The sequence below is a fragment of the Ambystoma mexicanum genome, chromosome 6q, assembly GCF_040938575.1.
Source record: "Ambystoma mexicanum isolate Mex_15411 chromosome 6q, UKY_AmexF1_1, whole genome shotgun sequence".
Classification (NCBI taxonomy): Eukaryota; Metazoa; Chordata; class Amphibia; order Caudata; family Ambystomatidae; genus Ambystoma; species Ambystoma mexicanum.
The window spans coordinates 1437525796-1437545646 of NC_090937.1; the positions used below are offsets into that span (position 1 = coordinate 1437525796).

At 44.1% G+C, this 19851-nt stretch overlaps 2 protein-coding genes across 5 annotated transcripts in view; one reads left to right on the forward strand and one right to left on the reverse strand.

Moving 5' to 3' along the window:
• TACC3 (transforming acidic coiled-coil containing protein 3) overlaps positions 1-5146 on the reverse strand; it is a 623382-nt gene extending 618236 nt beyond the window's left edge. For 2 of the 4 annotated variants that reach the window (XM_069632146.1, XM_069632143.1), the window contains exon 1: positions 4558-4695. The gene's annotated coding sequence lies outside the window, so the exon portion shown is untranslated. Of the gene's footprint in view, positions 1-4349; positions 4486-4557; positions 4696-5044 lie in introns of those variants that run through there. The other 2 variants (XM_069632144.1, XM_069632145.1) reach the window with 2 other exon arrangements.
• Positions 5147-5307: 161 nt separating this feature from the next.
• TMEM129 (transmembrane protein 129, E3 ubiquitin ligase) overlaps positions 5308-19851 on the forward strand; it is a 93301-nt gene continuing 78757 nt past the window's right edge. Inside the window, exons 1-2 of the mRNA XM_069632147.1 lie at positions 5308-5583; positions 19057-19531. Of these exons, the coding sequence (XP_069488248.1) occupies positions 5379-5583; positions 19057-19531 (680 nt within the window). The 5' untranslated portion in view covers positions 5308-5378. The remainder of the gene's footprint in view (positions 5584-19056; positions 19532-19851) is intronic.

Genomic DNA, 19851 nt, shown 5'->3' on the forward strand with positions numbered 1-19851 from the left:
TCATGCTTAATAAAATGGTTAACTGTGTCCAACAATAAAATGACAGAAAGTGATGTTAATACTGACCCAGGAAAGAGATTAAACACATCGAATTGGCCCATCCCAATGACCCAGCCAGTCCTGGCTTTTAGGCTATTACTATTCCTGCATTATTGAGAGGAAAAACTGCAAATACTGTACAAAAATGCAACCTGGTGTGAGCTAATACAAACTGTTGGCAAAACATCCAAGTCCTTACCCATGACAACTTGAGAGCCGGGTAGCTACGTGTAGTCAAAACCTTAGTGTAACTAAGGATCACTTTCAGTAAATCAGTCCTTCATTTCAAACCCAACGGATTTTTTTGAGTGGTGGGAAGGCAGGATACAGAACCATAGAACATATTTTAAAGAGTAATTTGCAATCCAGGCACACATCATATCTGCCCCTTTTCCACCTTCCCTTACCCGTTTATGACCAGACCAACCTTTGTTGTGGTGTTACTTGCAGCTCAGTCGAAGGCTGTGCTTTAGGACTGTGCCCCCCCCCCCCCCACAGAAAATCTACACATTTGGCTCCCATGCATGGAGTACTAATATAACGCTTACTAGACTTATGCAAATATTGCATGTCTGTGCAAAAATAAAGATCCACTAGGAAAATGTGTAATCTGAAAACTACAGTCTCAAACTCTGGAATCAGAAAGCCAGAGCTTGCAGCTAGAACTTGACCAGTCTGATCTTGGGCAGCTCACTCTACCAGACACGCTTTTATTTTCTTTGGCTACAGACATTGGGATCACCAAGAAATTATTGTGCTAGGGTGCACTGCACAGCACACCTTTCTCATACAGGACTTAAAGGCATCCCGTCGTGTTGCTGACAGCCATTCCTTCACAGTAAGTTACTTCAAAGGAATTATGCCAAAAAAACATTTATATAGGGAGGATGGGGTAAGAGGTTAAAAGGGGTTGCGAGGGACTTGTGGTAGGGAGACTAGTATAGGGAAGGGGCGTGGCTCGGAGGGGAACCCTCCAACCCCATCCCCTTTAAAAAAAATGATTAAAATGTGATGCCGAAAAAAAAAAAAAAAAAAAAAAAAAAAATCACTCCAACATAGAATCTGATTTATTACACTACAGAGTGGGTTCCATATCCAACCATTATGGTATTATTCCCAATAGAACAAATTGCCCCTTAGCTTTGTCATGGTTCTCTCCTAACAGGAGTGAAATAAAGTGTTAGATGGCTTCACACAGCATGTTGCTGCCATGTTCATGGCACAATGAAAGTTGAAAAAAGTGGGGCTGGGTTCGATTAGTAGGGATAGCTTCACTGTTGCGTTGGGTTGGTACGAGCCGGTCAAAAGTACCCGGATTTTGTGTGGAATTCTGCTTCTAGGAGGTTTGTGTCAAAAGCATTTGAGATATCTGTATGCAAAGAGGAACCTTGTGTTCCTACAGTGTGAGGGTATGTTTGTTCAAGTGTGAGAGGTGTAGTCAGCCCTGCAGGTAAGTGTTATATCTGCCACTTTTACTCCCTAAAAATAGGCAAATTCTCCCTAAAAATTTAAATAGAGAGTTAAATTACTCCTAACAAAATAGGAAACAGACACCTACAAGAGTGTGCTCCTGCAGCTCCATGGATATATTTGGACCAGTAGTGCACAAAGTAGCACAGTTAAAAAAAAAAAAATAATAAATAAATAAATAAAGTCTATTACTGCACGATCGGAAGAAGTCAACCTGTATCTTTTAATGTTTATGAATAACTAGGTGCAAGGGAATAATTACAAAAACATTTCCGTTTCCCAGTTACATTTTTACTTGCCCATTCTAAAAATGTGAAATAGTCCCACTTCAAAATTTTATCTGGAGCACTGAGTATAGTGCTGGCGTTTTTTGTGTGGTGTTGGAAGCAAGTTTAATTGCTGTGTGAGTGCTTGTCAGTTTGCATATTACGAGGCAGATGGTACAATGCAAGCGTGTTATTTAACGGAGAAGGCAATGGGGCCCCAATGGGTATTTGAAGCAGCTTATTTGGTGTAACCCAGCAGGGGTAGGATACCTCAGAGAAGAGAAATTGTGGGGCGAGCCAAGAGCCCCCTGCAGTGTGCACACTGCAGGTAGCACCCAAGTTAAAATTCAAAGAAAAGCTATTGCATTAAAATTCTGGGAACACACACTGTGGACCTTCAAGAGCAAATAACAGTGGAGCGAAATAGCAGTAGGGATCTAAACTACGAACTAAAACGTTTCTTAGGTGAGGGGCTTGCCTTGGGCAAAAAGCAATCATTACATAGGCATCCAAAACATTTGCGCTAGCATGAAAATAATGCTGTTGTAAATGCTTGTGTACGACAAAGCCCAAGTGGAAAAATAATGTCATTCCCTGCCCGTTCTCCATACAAATGAATGAAAATATAGTGCAATACATCCAACGTGTGCATTTTATGCTACTCCAAACGCTTTTTTGCATGTTAAGAGTGCATCATGGAAACACACTAATATTTAAAAGGGGCTTTATTTTACAATTGTATTGAAGCAGACACTGTTTTGCTAGTTGTGCACAGGGGGGCGGGGGGAGTCTTTCAGTTGTAAATCCCCTGTTACAGTGCCAATTGCCCCAAGAGTCAATCACACCTAAGAAATGCATACCAGATAAAAAGGAATGCAATTGCTTTCCTATTGCAGTGGAAAGGAAGACCACCTGCTCTTGATGGCCTCTTCTTCTTGCAGATCCATCAGCAGTAATTATTGGATATTGAGGCTTGAGCCTCATTACTCCATCTTCTTGGGTTGATTATATAGTCGTGAGTTTGTATTCTTCTTGGTCTGTGTGGTCTTGTCATCACAGTAGGGCTGGTTTCACAGGGTCTTCGCAGTGATGGGACACGGGTAGTGGTTGAAGGGGTTTTCAGTGGTGGCAGTGAGTCTTCTGATCAGAGTGTTCGGGTTCTGATCCAGTCCTTGTCAGAAGTTCTTACTCTGCTTCGCTAGTTGTTCGTCCAACATCTCGATGTCCAGGTTTCTGTGAAAGTCTGCTATCCTTGTGAAGATTGGAGCTCCAGACAATATCTGCAGGGCCTTGCTCTGGACTATCTGAAGACTCTTGCGGTGTCGCTCGTGGCAGGTCATCCATGCTGGGGAGGTATACGTCAGGGTTGGTTTGATGATCGCCTTGTAGACGTTGATCTTTGTCCGGAGGGTCATGGACTTGCTCTTCAGGAGTGGGTGCAGTGCTGCCATCTTTCCTGTTGCCTTTTGCTGAGTATTCTCGATGTGGCTTTCCCAGTTGAGTTTGCTGTCCAGGATCACACTGAGGTAGCGGCTGCTGCTCTCCCACTTGATGGTCTCACCGTTTAGGCTGATGTGTGGGTGCTCCTTGATCTTCCTTCTGGTGAACATCATTTCAGTTGTCTTGCTGGTGTTGAATTCTATCCGCCAGTCACTGTACCACGTCGCGATGGTCTCCAATGAAGCTTGCAGGTTCTTTGCCACTTCTTTTCCGCTAAATGACTGGGAGATGACTGCAACATCGTCTGCATACAGCGCCAGGTCGGTCTTGTGGAGATCTGTAGGGATGCTGTTGGTGAAGAGGTTGAACAGGAAAGATCAAAGGTTAGATCCCTGTGGCACGCCTGCTCGGATAGGATGTGATGAGGAAACTCTCAATCAGGCCCAGCTGCAGGAATTATCTGGGTAGGCCAGGTCTCAAATCAGGGGGCCCACTTTCCACTGGCTGTGCGTATAGGATATGGGCGCCACACCACGCCCCATCCCCCTTACATTCTGGGTCCTTCCTGATTGGAAATCATTGGCTCCTGCCTTTAGGAGCCACATGAATAAGAACAATGTACACTGTGTGCCCTTTGACTGCTGCCAATCACAGCAAAGACCCTGTGAAACAAGCCCTACTGTGAAGTCCACACAAATCATGAAAAATCCTAACCCACGATTACATTCTCAACTCGAGAAGATGAGTAATGAGGCTCAAGCCTCGGTATCCAAAAATCACTGCTGATGCGATACAAATCTATCAGTAAGAAGAAGAAGAAGCTCCTAATTGAGAGTTCATTTACGACAAACTCTTACAGGTGGTAGTAGTTTGGACCAACATACAACTCGAAACTCGTTAGCACGTTTCAAAGCTGTAATGGACATTTAAACGCTGGTGAAATCACCATCGAAAGGGATTGAGTATTGTTTAGGATCACAGCGGGAACATGGTATTATTTAAACGAATGGCATGATGAACGGCCCACCAGATGAATCCCTTGCAGGGCGCTTGGCTTCTTGCACAAAGGCTCAAACCGAGAGGCGGCAGTTACACACGAGAAGACAAAGATCAGGGAGAGGGCGGCGATGATACCGTTATTCCATGGGGGTTCCGAACGAGGCGAGGCCGGATTCCTGCAAGCGGTCCATGCAGATGCATAGACCTGCCAAGAGCAGCGATGGAACCGGAGGGGATTCGCTAAACCAGCGCGCATGGACGTATCATTTCTGCAGCTGGCGTTAGAAAGGGGCTCAGCCTCACCCCGTCCCCTAAGCTCCTCACACTTCCCTCCAGCTCTTACCTAACTCCGAGGGAGGATTTAAAGGTGAGCGGAATCAGGTGGTTTATGCTCTCTGTCTCCAGATATCACTGAGCCGCAACTCTTCCCTCTAGATCCCAGCTCAAAAGTTTCAAATTTTCGACGTTCGGCGAAGCTCGCCCAATCAGAATCTCGTAACGCGCGCGAGTTCAGGGGTCAGGGTACGAACGGACCAATAGGAGATGCAAGGTTTGGTGAACATGCAAATTGTATGAGAAGCGTGGGAGGGGATCCTCGCCGCGGCGAGCTTGCCGTCAAACTCTGAGCTACGTCTGTTGATCGCCGGGAAATGTAGTTCTGAGGAGAAGGTATTGGAAGTTGCTCGTGACATACATCCACAGAGTTCTACTATAGAGCTGTAGTAGAACTCTGTGTGTAAATCCCTATCTAGGTGGCACCGGGACAGCTGGCAACTCTCGCTCATCTGACCGGGCGTCGACAGAGATGCAGCATTAACAGCTATCCTTACCAAAGACGGCTGTCTATGTACGTGCGAGGTGCCGTTGCCTTCGCTGTGTTGGTCGACTTTGAGGGTATTTGATAGGAAGTCTTGAAACACATAGTGTATTGGAGCATTATAAATATCCACTCAATCAAAGTCTACCTGTTCCAACATGGTCACCACGTCTCACGCTCTTTGGGTGGTGACGTTACATTTAACAGTTCATCGTTGCCATGGTGAGACGTTACAGCTTGCCTCTAAATGCCAGAGGTAGCATCGTATAGCAAGAAGAAACTACGTTTCCCAGCAGGCAGCCAACCTATTAGCCGGAAGCGCAGTTGCTGCCAGTGCGGCTGCAACAATGGAGAGTCCTGAAGTTACCTTCACTTTGGCTTACGTGGTATTCAGCGTCTGCTTCGTCTTCACCCCCAACGAGTTTCACGCCGCTGGCATCAACGTGCAAAGTATACTGTCACCTTGGTTGGGGTCTGAAGACCTGGCGTTCGTGCAATACCACATTCGGCGTACGACGGCCACTCGCTTGCTCCACTCCCTCCTACCGCTGGGTGAGCCCGCCAAAGTGCTATGGGGGGTCCTCCTGACCTAACATCGATATACTGTTCCAACTTGATCTTTCCGTTCAAGTGCTGTAACTAAATGTGTGGGAACGTGCGTTTCATTTATTTTTTTAACAGTAGGGCAAACTAAAGGGTGAACCGTATTTTGCTAAACCGATCATTAGCCAGATGGAGAGCCCATACCAGACCCCCCCCCCCTAGTATCCTCAAATGCTTCACTCCCACATCGATTGTGGGGAGGTTCCATCTGCTATTTGGGTCCCCCCCACCCCTCTTCCGCTGATTAAGACACCCCTACACACGCAGTTGGACATCCTTCATCCTGTGGGGAGCCCCATGTAATACCACTGATCAAGAGCCTTGTCCCAATAACGTACGTTGCCTTTCACATACAGCTGATCAAGCACCTCCTCCCTTAGCATTGAGGCCCCCAAAGGGCGTGCACTATGCCACTTGTGGAAAACCTCCCCTAAATATCAAAGATTGATAACCTCTAGTATACAGCTGATCGAGGACTCCATCGTAGTGCAACCTATCAACATCCCTACCCCAATAACTCCTCAATATACTGTTAATTGAGAGGCTCTCCTAAATTCTCCTTAGCCACTGGTTTCAATGAACAGTAAGTATCTTTGTGTGTGTTTCTGGCTCTTTCTTTTTACTTTCAGGGCTGTAGTCTGGCCTTTATCAGGCTAATCTCTTAATCTTTCCTGTGGTATGGTGACAACACGCCCTGTGGTCAGTTTCGTTGGTCAAAAGCGATGTCTGCTGCAGGGGCGCAACGAAACCTACATTTTTGGGGGGCTAAGTGGTAATGGGAGAGGCCACTTCAGAAAATAGGCGAGGCAAACTTGGAGGCTTCCCCCTACCATGGTCTGGTGTGGGGACCAACTATCAAATAATATATTTTAAAGCACACTATGCAGAGAGGCAATAGAAGTCTTTCTTGAAAGTAGCAGCTTTAAAGTTTTACAGCATTTGTTCAAGTACATTTTTCTGAAAAACATAGTAAAACTTTAACACCACCATTTTTGGGGAAAGGCTTCCCTCACCTCTCTGCCTAACAAAATGCAAGTGTGCACATCCAGGGGTGCACCCAGGCGGGGGCAAACCCTTCAAATGTTGGGAGAGGGGCTAACTTCAGAACCGGTGGAGGAGTGGCCCCCTTACTTGAGTAGGGGTATCTAACTTCATTGCTCATTGTAATTGGACTATTCTAGTGCCGCTTCAATGTTAAAATCAGTTAACTCTCTCCTCTAAGTCTGAAAACGCCCACTTCTTGCAGATCCTGAAGGTTCTAGAAAGTTTGAAAATGGCAGAGGGTGTGCAATTAAAGACTTCATATTATGGCAGAACAGGATATAGCAAAGTGTGGGGCTGACTCTGGACTGACCAAGCAACTTCAGTGGCTGGGAGCAACATGGGAGAAAATGTAATGTTGGTTCTACCACAGGTAGTCCGCTATACTAGAATCTCTGGTGCACTGACTGGCTGGTGAGACTATGTCTACCTGTCAAATTGAGTGATACAAGACTGTGGAAGGGCCAGTGCAGCAATAATGCAGTTCTATGTGACAGTATTGGGGCTACTAGCAGAGGAGCACCAGGGTACACCAATTTGTCCCTACACTTATTAAAATGGTCCTATTGTAAGTGTGTAAACCTAATCACCTTATAAGCACTCCAATTTTTGCATTTGAAGTCAGGGTGAGATTACGTTATTTGCCTAGGATCACACTCTTATGCTAAACAACGAAGCAGGGATTTTAACCCGATCTGCAATTTGGGCATGGCCAACTTCTTCCACGCTTTACTTGGAACAAATATTAGTTTTGGGTGTCAAGAACTACAATAATACTGTCCTATAGAGTTTACTTGCTTATGACAACATGTACATTTGTATAGCAGCACGTTGGGCCAAAATAATATCGGTGTACCTTTGTTGTGTCATAAGCTCACTTAGTTTTGGAGATTCGTCACAAACCTCCAGCTTGTTTATGGTTTTAAGAACATTCAACTAAGGACATCAACTCAAACTTTACTTTTTAGCTTATCAAGCTATTAGACGTTTTGGTTCTGAACACATTTTCAAAGGGTACTTTATTGTGTTGCTTGCTTTAACTGTCACAGATTTCTAAGGTGACTGCTGGTCTTTCAGTTGGAAATTCACCATCCTGCATAAGAAAGGTTATGCTGCTGATGACAAAAGTAACGTGTTGTCGAGTTCTTTACGGCACTAGCTGCAGAGCCTGGGGCGCAGCCTGTGTGTCTCAGGAGAGCTGTGACTCTGGGAAATGGGTAGTGCTTCTTCAGCCGAGCAGATGATGGATTTGCCTCGGAAGAAACAAAATGCGCCCAGAAGCATGTTCCTGATCCTTTGAATTGTTAAAAGGCACAGAAGCCCCGCCCCTCAGCTAAATTTTTAGTGGGGGGCTTCAGCCCAGTCCGCTCAATGACGTTGCGCCTGGTCTGCTGTCTGTACACAGTGGGTTGCAGATCTGTACCCTGTGACATCAGGTGATCTGTGAAGGTGTAGACTTACTGTAAGATAAAGTGACCTATTGCAGTATATCATCTTTAACAGAATTCTTTTCTGAGGAGAAGAGAGAACAATGAGAGGAAGGTGTTCTTCGCAACGGCTACTACATCAATGTCCCTGGATTAGGAGTTTTTATTTCTAAATTCCAGGGGCACCTGTTGGGAAAGATTTAATTTATGTGTGAATTTTCCCAAGGAAAATAGTGAGCCAATTAAGAGTAGTGTCCTTTTTTTTGTTTTTGTTTTTTTTTTTTGTTTTTTTGATGTAGGGGTTCGTGAGGAGAGGACTGAGTCACAATAGAAAAAGAAAGGGACCTCACAAGCTACCTAACAAAGTGGGCACTGGTGGCTTTTGGAGCTCGTTCAAGCAACCAAGTCAAAAGTGAACGTATATCTTTTTTAGCAAATATAAAGATGACGGGGCCAGATCAGCAAAAATGATGTATTAATTTATATTTAGCATATCATAAAATAAGTTAAGTTGACCCAATGGTCATACTGCAACATAAATGTTAAACACAATTCTTATAAGAGAAACAACAAAAAGCTGATTGTTTGACAATAGTTGCCCTAAAATTTTAACAGTGTAGCTAAAAGTGGTGTTAGCAGCTAATAGGTGACTTCAATTGTTTTAATTAATAACACAAGTAAAAAAAGTCCCCGTATTTGTTGTGTGGACAGTGGTAAGTCTGTTTCCAGCCTTATAGTTGACTCCATACATTGGTCAAATTTTCAATGATGTATGATATTTATCGTTCAAAAAGGCTTTCTTCAGGACACATTAGGCAACGATTATTCGGGTCTGTAATATCGTGTTAGCAAACACTATTGTATTCAAATCACAGCATATCTGTAATAAAACCATACATTTTAGCCGACCAATTATTCAAATTCATACTTGTTATTTACATTTTGACACTTTGCTGCCTGCCTCAGACAACTTTCAGTACACACCCTAGTTACATATTTAATTTGCATTACCCATGCAAAAGCACATTTATTTCTTTTACCTGCAACTAATTGCAATCTTTAATTACAAAGTTGAAATTCTGCTAAGTTATAGTTCACATGCTATAAAGAATCTAACTTAGTTTTTCCGTTAAGCATATTGTGGTTCTAAACAGAACAGAGAATACTGCATAATTTTTGTATTTTACAACCCACATTTCTGTTGCACAATGTAGACCGTAGGTGCATGCCTTTCTGTTTTCAATACAGAGCCAAAAGCGTATCTGTTGTATCTGGCAAGCATACAAGATCTTATTATATCAGCTATTCATGAAGCTGTAATTGAAATGAAACCTCGTGTCACATATATTATTTTATTGTACACGCCTGATGGTACTAGTTAAAAACAATTCAACACTCCACGGGAGCCTACCTCATAATATAGTGGGCGACATGCAATAGAAATGTTTCTTTGTTTTTCGCTGTACGCGATTGCTCAAAATACTGGACTATTCTGTGAATCATATATTTTAGCTCTAAGTAACGTCCTTGCGTGCTTGTTTTTTTGTATTCCACCAGTCGTATGTAGTTCGACCAAGTAATTCAGCACATCGAATTTGAGCAATCGCCTACAGTGAAATAAAGAAACATTTCTATTGCATGTCGCCCACCTAAATTGCGAGGTAGGCTCCCGCGGAGTGTTGAATTGTCTTTAACTAGTATCGTCAGGCGTGTACAATAAAATAATAAATGTAACACGAGATTTCATTTCAATTACAGCTTCATGAATAGCTGATATAATAAGATCTTGTATGCTTGCCAGATACAACAGATACGCTTTTGGCTCTGTATTGAAAACAGAAAGGTATGAACCTAGGGTCTACTTTGTGTAACAGAAATCTGGGTTGTAAAATACAAAAATGATGCAGTATTCTCTGTTCTGTTTAGAACCACAATATGTTTAAAGGAAAAACTAAGTTGGATTCTGTATAGCATGTGAACTATAACTTAGCAGAATTTCAACTTTGTAATTAAAGATTGCAATTAGTTGCAGGTAAAAGAAATAAATGTGCTTTTGCATGGGTAATGCAAATTAATTATATAACTAGGGTGTGTACTGAAAGTTGTCTGAGGCAGGTGGCACGTTCTGCCCCAAGTGTCAAAATGTAAATAAGTATGAATTTGAATAATTGGTCGGCTAACATGTATGGTTTTATTACAGATATGCTGTGATTTGAATACAATAGTGTTTGCTAACACGATATTACAGACCCGAAAAAATCTTTGCCTAATGTGTCCTGAAGAAAGCCTTTTTGAACGATAAATATCGTACATCATTGAAAACTTGACCAATGTATGGAGTCAACTATAAGGCTGGAAATAGACTTACCACTCTCGACACAACAAATGCGGGGACTTTTTTGACTTGTGTTATTAATTACAACAATTGAAGTTGCCTATTAGCTGCTAACACCACTTTAGCTACACTGTTAACATTTTAGGGCAACTAATCGGCTTTTTGTTTTTCTTATAAGAATTGTGTTTAACATTTATGTTGCAGTATGACCATTGGGTCAACTTTTATTTTATGATATGCTAAAAATAAATTGTAATACATTTTTTCTAATCTGACCCTGTCATCTTTTTATATTTGTTAAAAGAGATGTACGTTCACTTTTGACTTGGTTGGTTGAACGAGCTCCAAAAGCCTCCAGTGCCCACTTTGTGGAAATTTTGTTGTTGTTTTTTTTTTTAATTTTTTTTTTTATTTCCCTCCATTTGTGGACCCCCCAAACATTTTGCTTTTGTTTGGCTATCCTATCCTGACTTTTTACCAGTGGAGCCCAGCCTTCTTCGGGGAAACTGACACGTCTTTCAGACTGTCAGTACTGGGAAACAATTTTTCCCTTAGTCTTTGACTATGTTGCCATTTCTTGATAACTTGTTAACAGTGCACAATGTACCTTTTCAGTTCCATGTGCTGGGGTCCTTTTGGTTTTATGGCCCTATACACCCTAGAAAGATTTCTTTTGGTGATTGTATGAGTGTGCCTGGGATGTACTAGTGGCAGCAGTTACTTCTTTTTACTGACACACTGTGTTTACTGCGTTTGTTTCAAGACTGTGACTAGGTCCGAAAATGGCCAAGCCACAAAGTCTTTTGTTCTGTCCCATGGCCATTTTGTTCCTTGCCTTCACCCATGTCGAGTAACCCAGGTTTTCCTTATTTGGGCATGCAGGCTCCCGCGAAAACCGATCTTTCACAGGCTTCTTTCTGCCTGTCATGTGTGTGCCCAGGATGTGGTTGGGACTGTCTGGTCCCAATCCACACTACTGGTGCCAGTATGTCTGGAGTACCTGAATGACTGGGACCACCATGGGCCGTGATTGGTCCACGCCTGGGATGTCTGCATGAGAGCAGATCTTCGGTTGGAAGTCCTCGATTTTGGCGCAAATCTAATCTTGGATAAGAGAAGGGGCTCTGCATCCATTCCAGGTCGATCACCTGAGTTATCTCCGAACTACAGAAGGAGCCAAGTATCCTGCACCGAAGAAACGGGCTTGCAGAACCGCCGGAGACACTTTGGAAGGTTTGACACCTTTCACCCTCTGCTGTCCCGTCAGACCGCTGTTCATCGATGAGGAAGACCTGCCAAGGTGCTTCGCCCCTTTGGAGTATTGGAAACAACTACTCTTGGCGCCCCCTGCTTTCCTGCCGAACGAGCCCCTCCGGAAGTGGTATGGGACATCCAGGAAACTGTCCAGCTCTACCCCAGGGTATACCGCAGAACTGCAGCCGCCTTGAGTTGAAACACGAGACTTGGGATATCGCTTGCTTGTGGTCCCGTGCCCTCTCCTGCCATATTTCATAGGCCTAGCTCCTCTGGGTCCCGAATCGGGACAGTGCATAATGCTGCACTCATCTGTGATTCCTGCGTCACTACCGGTGATGGTCGCTGTAGGTGTCTTGCTGACGTGCTCTCCTGCGCCCTGAAGCCTGCTGCACCAGAATTTTCTCTGTATCTCCTTGAGAAGCTGAGAAAAGGCAACTGTCCCATCAGACGATCGTTCTATCCCGCAGCTGCTGAGAGCCGCAGTGCCACAAAAACTGCAGGACTCGAACCTACTGGTGACCTCGACTAAACTGGTAGTTTGGCCCGGACTGTGTCGAGGGTCAGTGAGTACTTGTATCACTTACCGGTGGCCCCCTGGCACAACCGATCTTTTACGCACAGATATCCCTTAAACGGTATCTTCTTTTTGGCTGGGTTGGCCTGCGTCCCTAGCTATTCTCACCTTTTGAAAACTGCTCTGCTGCCAAGGGCAGATCCTACTCTTATAGTGGGAACCAATTCTTCATCGCTTTAAGCCCCTTCCTGACTTGCTATTGCTCTCCAAGAAGACCCGCTTTTTGTTCTGACCGCGCGATAATGCATTTTTACACTCAATTGTACTATTGAGCACAAGGCTCCCCACTTCTTAGGGCTGGACCCGAAAGTTGGGGAACAACTCGAATGAATTGTCTAATGCTCCTAGTGCGTTAACCCACCCTTCTCCTTACAGGTTGTGGCTGTGTTTTACTCATTTGTGGCACTAGAAAACGTATTGTATACATGTTGTAGAGTAGTTTGTGTGGTAACTTTTTATATAACTGAAGTTTACTTGTGTCTATTCGTCTGGCCGACAATAAATGTATAGATATTTAGCATATACACTTGTCTAAGAGTAACTTGTGGTTTGTTGCTGTGTGGGCTCATTGTGGGCTTCTGATCACTCTCACCTCGCCTGGGACTTAGTCTTCACCGTCTGCCAAGCTACCTAGATTGGTTTGGCTTGTCCATAAGGTTCCCCTGCTTCATTAAACCGAGGGTGGCCTCCTAAACTTCTGCCCACCAGGTCAGAGTTTAGAAATCTATCTTAACAGCACCCCTCTATTTAGCCTGGGAGCCCCAAAATATACATCTGTTGGGGGTTCTACATTACATTTGTATGGCTCAATGGTCTGTGCTGACCCTTCAGATGATTTTTACTGGATAAAGCAGAGGAACAAGCTTTTGGTACTGGTGATCAGGGAGTGTGACTAGCTCACAGTGACTGCGTATCAATTTATTATTTTGTGTTGCCTATTAGGTGACACCTATACGCTGAAACTATTGCATCAGAAGGCAATGGAATGTGACGAGTGACGCACAGTTTATGGAACTGAAATTGACTAAGAATAGAATCGGAAAACAATCCACAGAAAAAACTCATCAAAGAGATATAAAAAAAACCTTCTTCCTCCAGGAATTCCATCGCCCTGTCACAAGCCCTTTGTGACATCACCATCCACCTAAGAGCAAAAATGGACACAATCCAGGAGACCATCAACCTAGCCTGGGCAAATATAACGACCACTACTGCACCACAGACACTGGGTGAAACATAAATTGCAGCATAACTCGTCTGCCTAGAACCAATCCAAGAATAAACCTTTGCCACACTGATCAAGGACACCAACCTTGCAGGATCCCGAGAGACCCCTGACCCGCGGACATCTTTATAATTCTGAACTACAGAACCCCTGCGACGCACTTCCGGGACCTAATGAATCTATCACTAAAAAGAGGAATAGTAGCGTCCTTCATATCAGTATACATCAAACTGCTGATGAAGGAATCTGCACAGAAAACCTGAGCAATTACAGACTAATTTCCAACCTGCCCTTCCCAGCAAAGATCCTGGAGAACCACGTGTACAAAATCCTTCTTAAACATGTCGAAACAAATGGCATACTAGACCAGTCACGAGTATGCTTAAGAACAATGAGCGGTACAGAATCGCACTTCTTTCGATATGGGATGACCTGAAAATACACACAGATGAGGCCCAATCGACCCTCATACCATTGAAGATATCAACGGCTATTGACACAAGCAGTCATGAAACACAAATAAAAAGTTTGATGGAATGTGGCATACAGGAACCCGCGTCAAGTGGCTTAACCTCATTCCTAACAAACTGAACCGATGGAACCTACCTACCACCGTTCACCTCAAACAACAAAAATATATCCTGCAGAGTCTCTCAGGGATCTGCCCCCCTCCCCTCACACCCGCTGTTCAACATATACTTGTGCCCACTGATGAAAATCATTCGAACCCACGGACTGCCTACAACTACGCAGACGACGCACAACTGATTGTGAAAACAAGGAACACAACAGCCTCAACAATTGCCTCACAGATATCTACAACTGGATGACAATGAACAACCTCAAACTGTACCTGACAAAAATGAAATAATGATCTCGCCCACAGGATTCAATGGAGGGAACCCACAACTGGACTGGCCGATTGGCATGGGAACGCGACCAGACTACAAATGTAGTGAATAATCCAGGAATACTTGTGGAAAGTCCAACACAATCGGCAGAAAATGCTTCTTCCTCTTACGACTGCTCGGAGGATTATTCCCCTACCTCTCCTTCCCCCCACGGAACCGACACAATCATATCTCTGGAACTCACGAGAATTGACTACGCAAACAGCCTCTACCTAGGAATGCTGGAAAGACTTACCAAGAAACTCCAAAGGGTGCAAAGAACAGCAGCCAGGATCCTATTAAGACTAAACAGAAGAGACCACATCACTCCATTGCTGAAAAGCTTACACTGGTTACCAGTATAAAAGCACATAAATTCAAAGCACCCTGCATCGCTCAAAAGCCTTGGACAGACAAGGAGCAGACTTCATCCAAGACAAGATTAGCCGGTATTGCCCAGGAAGGGAACTAAGATCAAGCTACGACCTACAAATAGAGGCAAAGCACTATGAAAAAAGGAAATACGGCCGAACAGTGGTCTCACGTCTAATAGCTAACATCTGGAACAACACGCCCAAAGAAGACTACATCACCTTCAGGAAACTGCTCAAAACCTGGCTATTCAGCAGCCAATGACAACCTCAAAGGGACACCGGCAACAAAAACACCAGACAAACAATTAGAGAGGGGACTGGATGGGCCAAAACAACCACAAACAAGATCCTGGCTAGATACCGTCAAGCGTCATCCAAAGGTCTGCGCTAGAGGCTAAAAACAGACCGGTTTTACTAGGCCACTTTCCCTTCCTGATTCTCTTACATAAATGACTCCACTACACCAGACCAGGACTAGCCACACTCCACATAAACGGAGAACCATTACTATGTCCACACCTAGAGTAAACCCACATATCACTTCTCTCCTTCCCTCTTCCCCACACTTGCATGATCTGAATGACACAAGGCCTAGTAAGATTGTTATTTTGTCCTCCCTTTGTTTCCGCCTCTGTCTTGTCAAGCCTAGAAACACTTGTGTACAGGTGTTTATAAATGCCACATCATATCGTATAACCAAAAAACCCATCAACAATGCAACTATACACCAAGATGCCAGATTATTTTACAGCTATGAACACCTGTGACTCTGGATCCCTTATTGACACTATCTAACCAGTGCACACGACTATCCCTTCATAACCCACACAACACACTAACCCCAACACCAAACACTACCACACACCCGAGGCACCGAATCTTACCCATATGCTTACAATGCATAAGGCTTCTCACAATAAAAAAAAACAACGCATAAAAAATGCAGCAGCCAGACTCCTCCTCAAGCTACCCAGAAGAGAACACCTCACACCTGTGCTAAAAATACTACACTGGCTACCACTGAAACAACGAATAAAGTTCAAGGCCATGTGCATCACACACAGAGCAATACACAAACAAGGCGCAGAATTCCTAAGCGACAAACTACGCCTACACCAACCGACAAGAACACTAAGATCAAGCACCGACATCCGCCTGGAACCAAAACCCTACAACAGAAAAAAAAACTCGGATCTTCCTTCTCTCACCAGGCACCCAAAACCTGGAATGGCCTACCTAAAGCATTCAGGAAACTCCTCAAATGATGGCTCTTCAAAGCATAACCACAGTGGAGACACACCAGAATGCCCAGACATTAAAACAATGACGAAAATAACTCCAACCTCGACCACTCTCAAATTGGCAAACACTCAAACCAAATAACCAACCACTCGACAGAGCATAAGACATCATGGAAAATAGCCACAAAGGAAGGCAGCAGAGAATGACCACATACCTAGACCCAGACGAAATCCCCAAGTAACTCTCCCACTCGTACGTACCAGACAAACATCCAGACCGGCAGACACATCTGGATAGACATTGGCCTGCATCACATCTGGATAGGATCGATTGAAGGACAACATGCCCACGCCCAGAAAATGTGAATGCTAACGTGCCACACCTAGAATTGTGTACACCGGCCTGCGTGGCGCTCAGATGGAGTTGTGAATGTTAGCATGCCCACACCTGGACGGGTCTCTAGACACTAGCCTGCTCCGCATCTGGATGGGGGTGTGAGGGTTGGCATGACCACACCTGGATGGAGTCCTAATCATTGGCCGGCGCCGCGTCTAGATGGGAATATGAAGGGCCAACAGGCGTCACACTCAGAGGTACGAATGTTAGCATGGTAAAGGTCAGGTAACCCACTAACCAATATAAGCTCAAACTCTGCATACTTATCTAACTCAAAAACTCACACAACCATCTCTCGCACAACAAGCCGCACGCACTTCACTGCAACAACACATAAGCCGGAACAACAGCACACGCGGACTGACTCCGATCCGATTCCCGCACCAAAGCTCAGCACCCGGTGTATACTGAGTTGAAGCTGCCAACAGAACACCACTCCTCTCACTATCCTACTCCCTTCTTCACCTTACTAACCCATCCCACCTTTATCGTTTACAGATCTGCCTGAGCGCCTGGGGAAACATTCCGTTGGTGACGGTGCGCGGTACAAATATCTTAACATTTAACAATACTACCACATGCAAATCACTCAGCTGTTCCTCCTGGTTCTGAATCTATCCTCTCACCCTATCCCCACTAAACACCTTTTCTTTCAGACACGCAAGCGCCTTGAGACTGCCCTCGGGTGGTAGCGGTGCACAGTACACATCAACATAACATACTCATGTACATGTCGGTCCCAATAGACATTCCGAACCACTACCTACCTCTCCCTGCACCAAACACAACCTCACAGGATCTTTGAGCTAGCATTATCAAGCAGTAACACCAAACTTTGTAGTTTGTGTCTGTTATTTCAAAGCAGTCTTCTGAGAGTTGATGGCCTAATATCAGGTATACATGGGCTACTGGTGTAATACAAATGACTTGAGCAAGTCTGCCTTCAGCCACTTGATTTATGAGCAGTATATGTGTCTGCAAGGAAGTCCTGTTTAAAACTAGTATTTATGCTTGTGTTAAGTATTGGACAGGCATTTGCCACACACTGCTATCGTATGCTCAGGAACTTGCACCATTTTGCCATTGTTCGCATTTTATGGAACGGTAGTACCATTATGTCATTGCCTGGCAAATACACAAATGCCAAAACGATTGACTTTGCCAATGTCTGTTTTTCTGTAGCAGGCTGCGAGGATAAGTAGAAATGTTAAAAGCAAATGATGACGGAAGGTTCTAACAAACTCATACCCATCATATGAAGTGTTTTACTTTGCGTATTGGGTGTCTAGCGAGTTCCCTAGGCAAACTCTCTCTCAGTAGATGGCAGATTAAGCAGATGCCATACTAAGTGTTTGTATAGTGACGGAGGATCATATGTTGGTTGCTTTTTGGCTGTTTCTGCCCATAGAATGCCTCTTAAGTACTAGTTGAAGAATGGGGTAGTGCCTCTCGCACATCTATCTAACTAAGGATCCTGATCGACAGCCACATCAGGGCTCTATGGCACATTTTACAGACCTGGTCAAGTCCGCATTATGAACATTAGTGCTGAATGCAAGCTGGGAGCCTCAGTCAGAGGTCAGCGAACTTAACGTATGTTCTACTTTATTCATCAGTGGTGCTGCGTGCAGTTGACCATCACCCTGATAAACCGATCATATTGTACCCAACTCCCCTAGTGAGAAGGATTGTGGCGATATTAGTTAACATTGTATTAAATCTATGATGGTGTTGAAAGAATTCATGTATGTATTGTTTCTCTGGCATATTCCTAAAGCGCAGGCGGGTTGAGGCATACTCATGTATACAATACATTCCCTTGAAAGATTTTCGGTCCCTAGTAAATGCTCAAAGTTTAAAGAGCTCAAGAGCCATGGCTGCCAATCTCCTATTTTAGCAGGCTTGTTCCATGTATGCCATCCTAGCTCGATGGTGCTTAAAATCTTTGTGTACCTGAATTGTAAAACAGACGGGGTTGGCCCTCTGCCTAATATTTCTGATCAAAAGCTTTGCCTTAATACAGCTTATGAAGAAGCCTCCCCAATGAGAGCCTGTCTGCAAAGCGCCATCCAAAAAAAGACATGCATTACGTTGGACTTAACATGCGACATGCCACATTCTCTATGTTCATGTGCATAATAACATTTTGAACGATGTAGCTGCATAATAAAATGCTAAAAAAAAGTTGATTTGTGAAAATCTGCCTTTTGCTTTGTCTAATTCTTGATTTCCTCACCATCGCTCCCGTATCACGGGTAACAAATGCTAAGAAGTAGGTTTATTGAGTGAGAAGTGCGAGGTCATTGAAGGCTGGCTGGAAAGCACACACTAATTGATGCATGAAACCTTTTGTACACTGACCAGAGAAGCACAGGGGCAACTTAGTCCTGTTAAAATGTGTGACTATGTCTGGGACAGTGAAAAAAAGTATGTACAGTAAATAGCCAGGCTAGATGGCCTAGCATCAGATTTCAAAACGGATCTCCCTGTGTCTCAATACCAACATAGATTATGTTCCCATTTAGTCGGAAGGCTTTCTGTACACTACCTTCGAACATGATCATTGGAAGGTCTATGCCTCCGTTTCACTGTTGTATGCTTTTAGGAAATGGTGGTTGTAATTGTTTCTTCTTTTCTCATGAAAACCTATTTTTCTTGCAGGATACTTTGTCGGGATGTGCTTTGCTGCATCGGAGAGACAATTTTATAATATTTATAATGCTTCAGAATTCTGGAAAATATTTTTTCTTCTTGCTGTTCTCCTACCACTAGTCACCAGCATGATTGCGTTATACTGGTCACGAAACCAGTGGGGTAACCATCCTCTGGCCCGAACACTTGCCCATCATCCTGTTCCTCGTTCTGAATGGCAGACTGTGGCCTCTTCGGTCAATACAGAATTCCGGAGGATCGATAAGTTTGCAACTGGTTCTCCCAGCTCGAGAGTCATTGTCACTGATACCTGGGTGATGAAGGTAACCACCTATAGTGTCTTCATTGCACAACAGCAGGACATTCACCTGACCGTCACCAATTCCCGGCACCATGAAATCTCAGCGGAACCCGGCACACCTGTGCAACTCCTCACTATTCGGGTTGCCAGCATCAATCCCAGCGTGAAACCTTTTGATATCAGGTAAATCTTACCTATATTACATGTTATTGCGTTGGGATGATAGAGGTAAAGGTCCAAAGGGGAGGAGGTTAGATGGCTCAGCATGTTAAGTACTTGCCATTGACACCTCTTGTTAAATTTGCAGTCGCATGTTTGAATCCTGGTAGAGCCATCCTGCCGAGATTTATACATGGACTATAGTGAATAGGGTTACGCTATTCTCAAGTGGCAAGAGTTTGTTCAGTCTGTAATTGGGGCTACACAAATGCACTCTTGCTTGTGTTTAAACCTATGATCTGCAGGCTACGCCCATATATCTGCTGCAGGTGTATGTGACCATT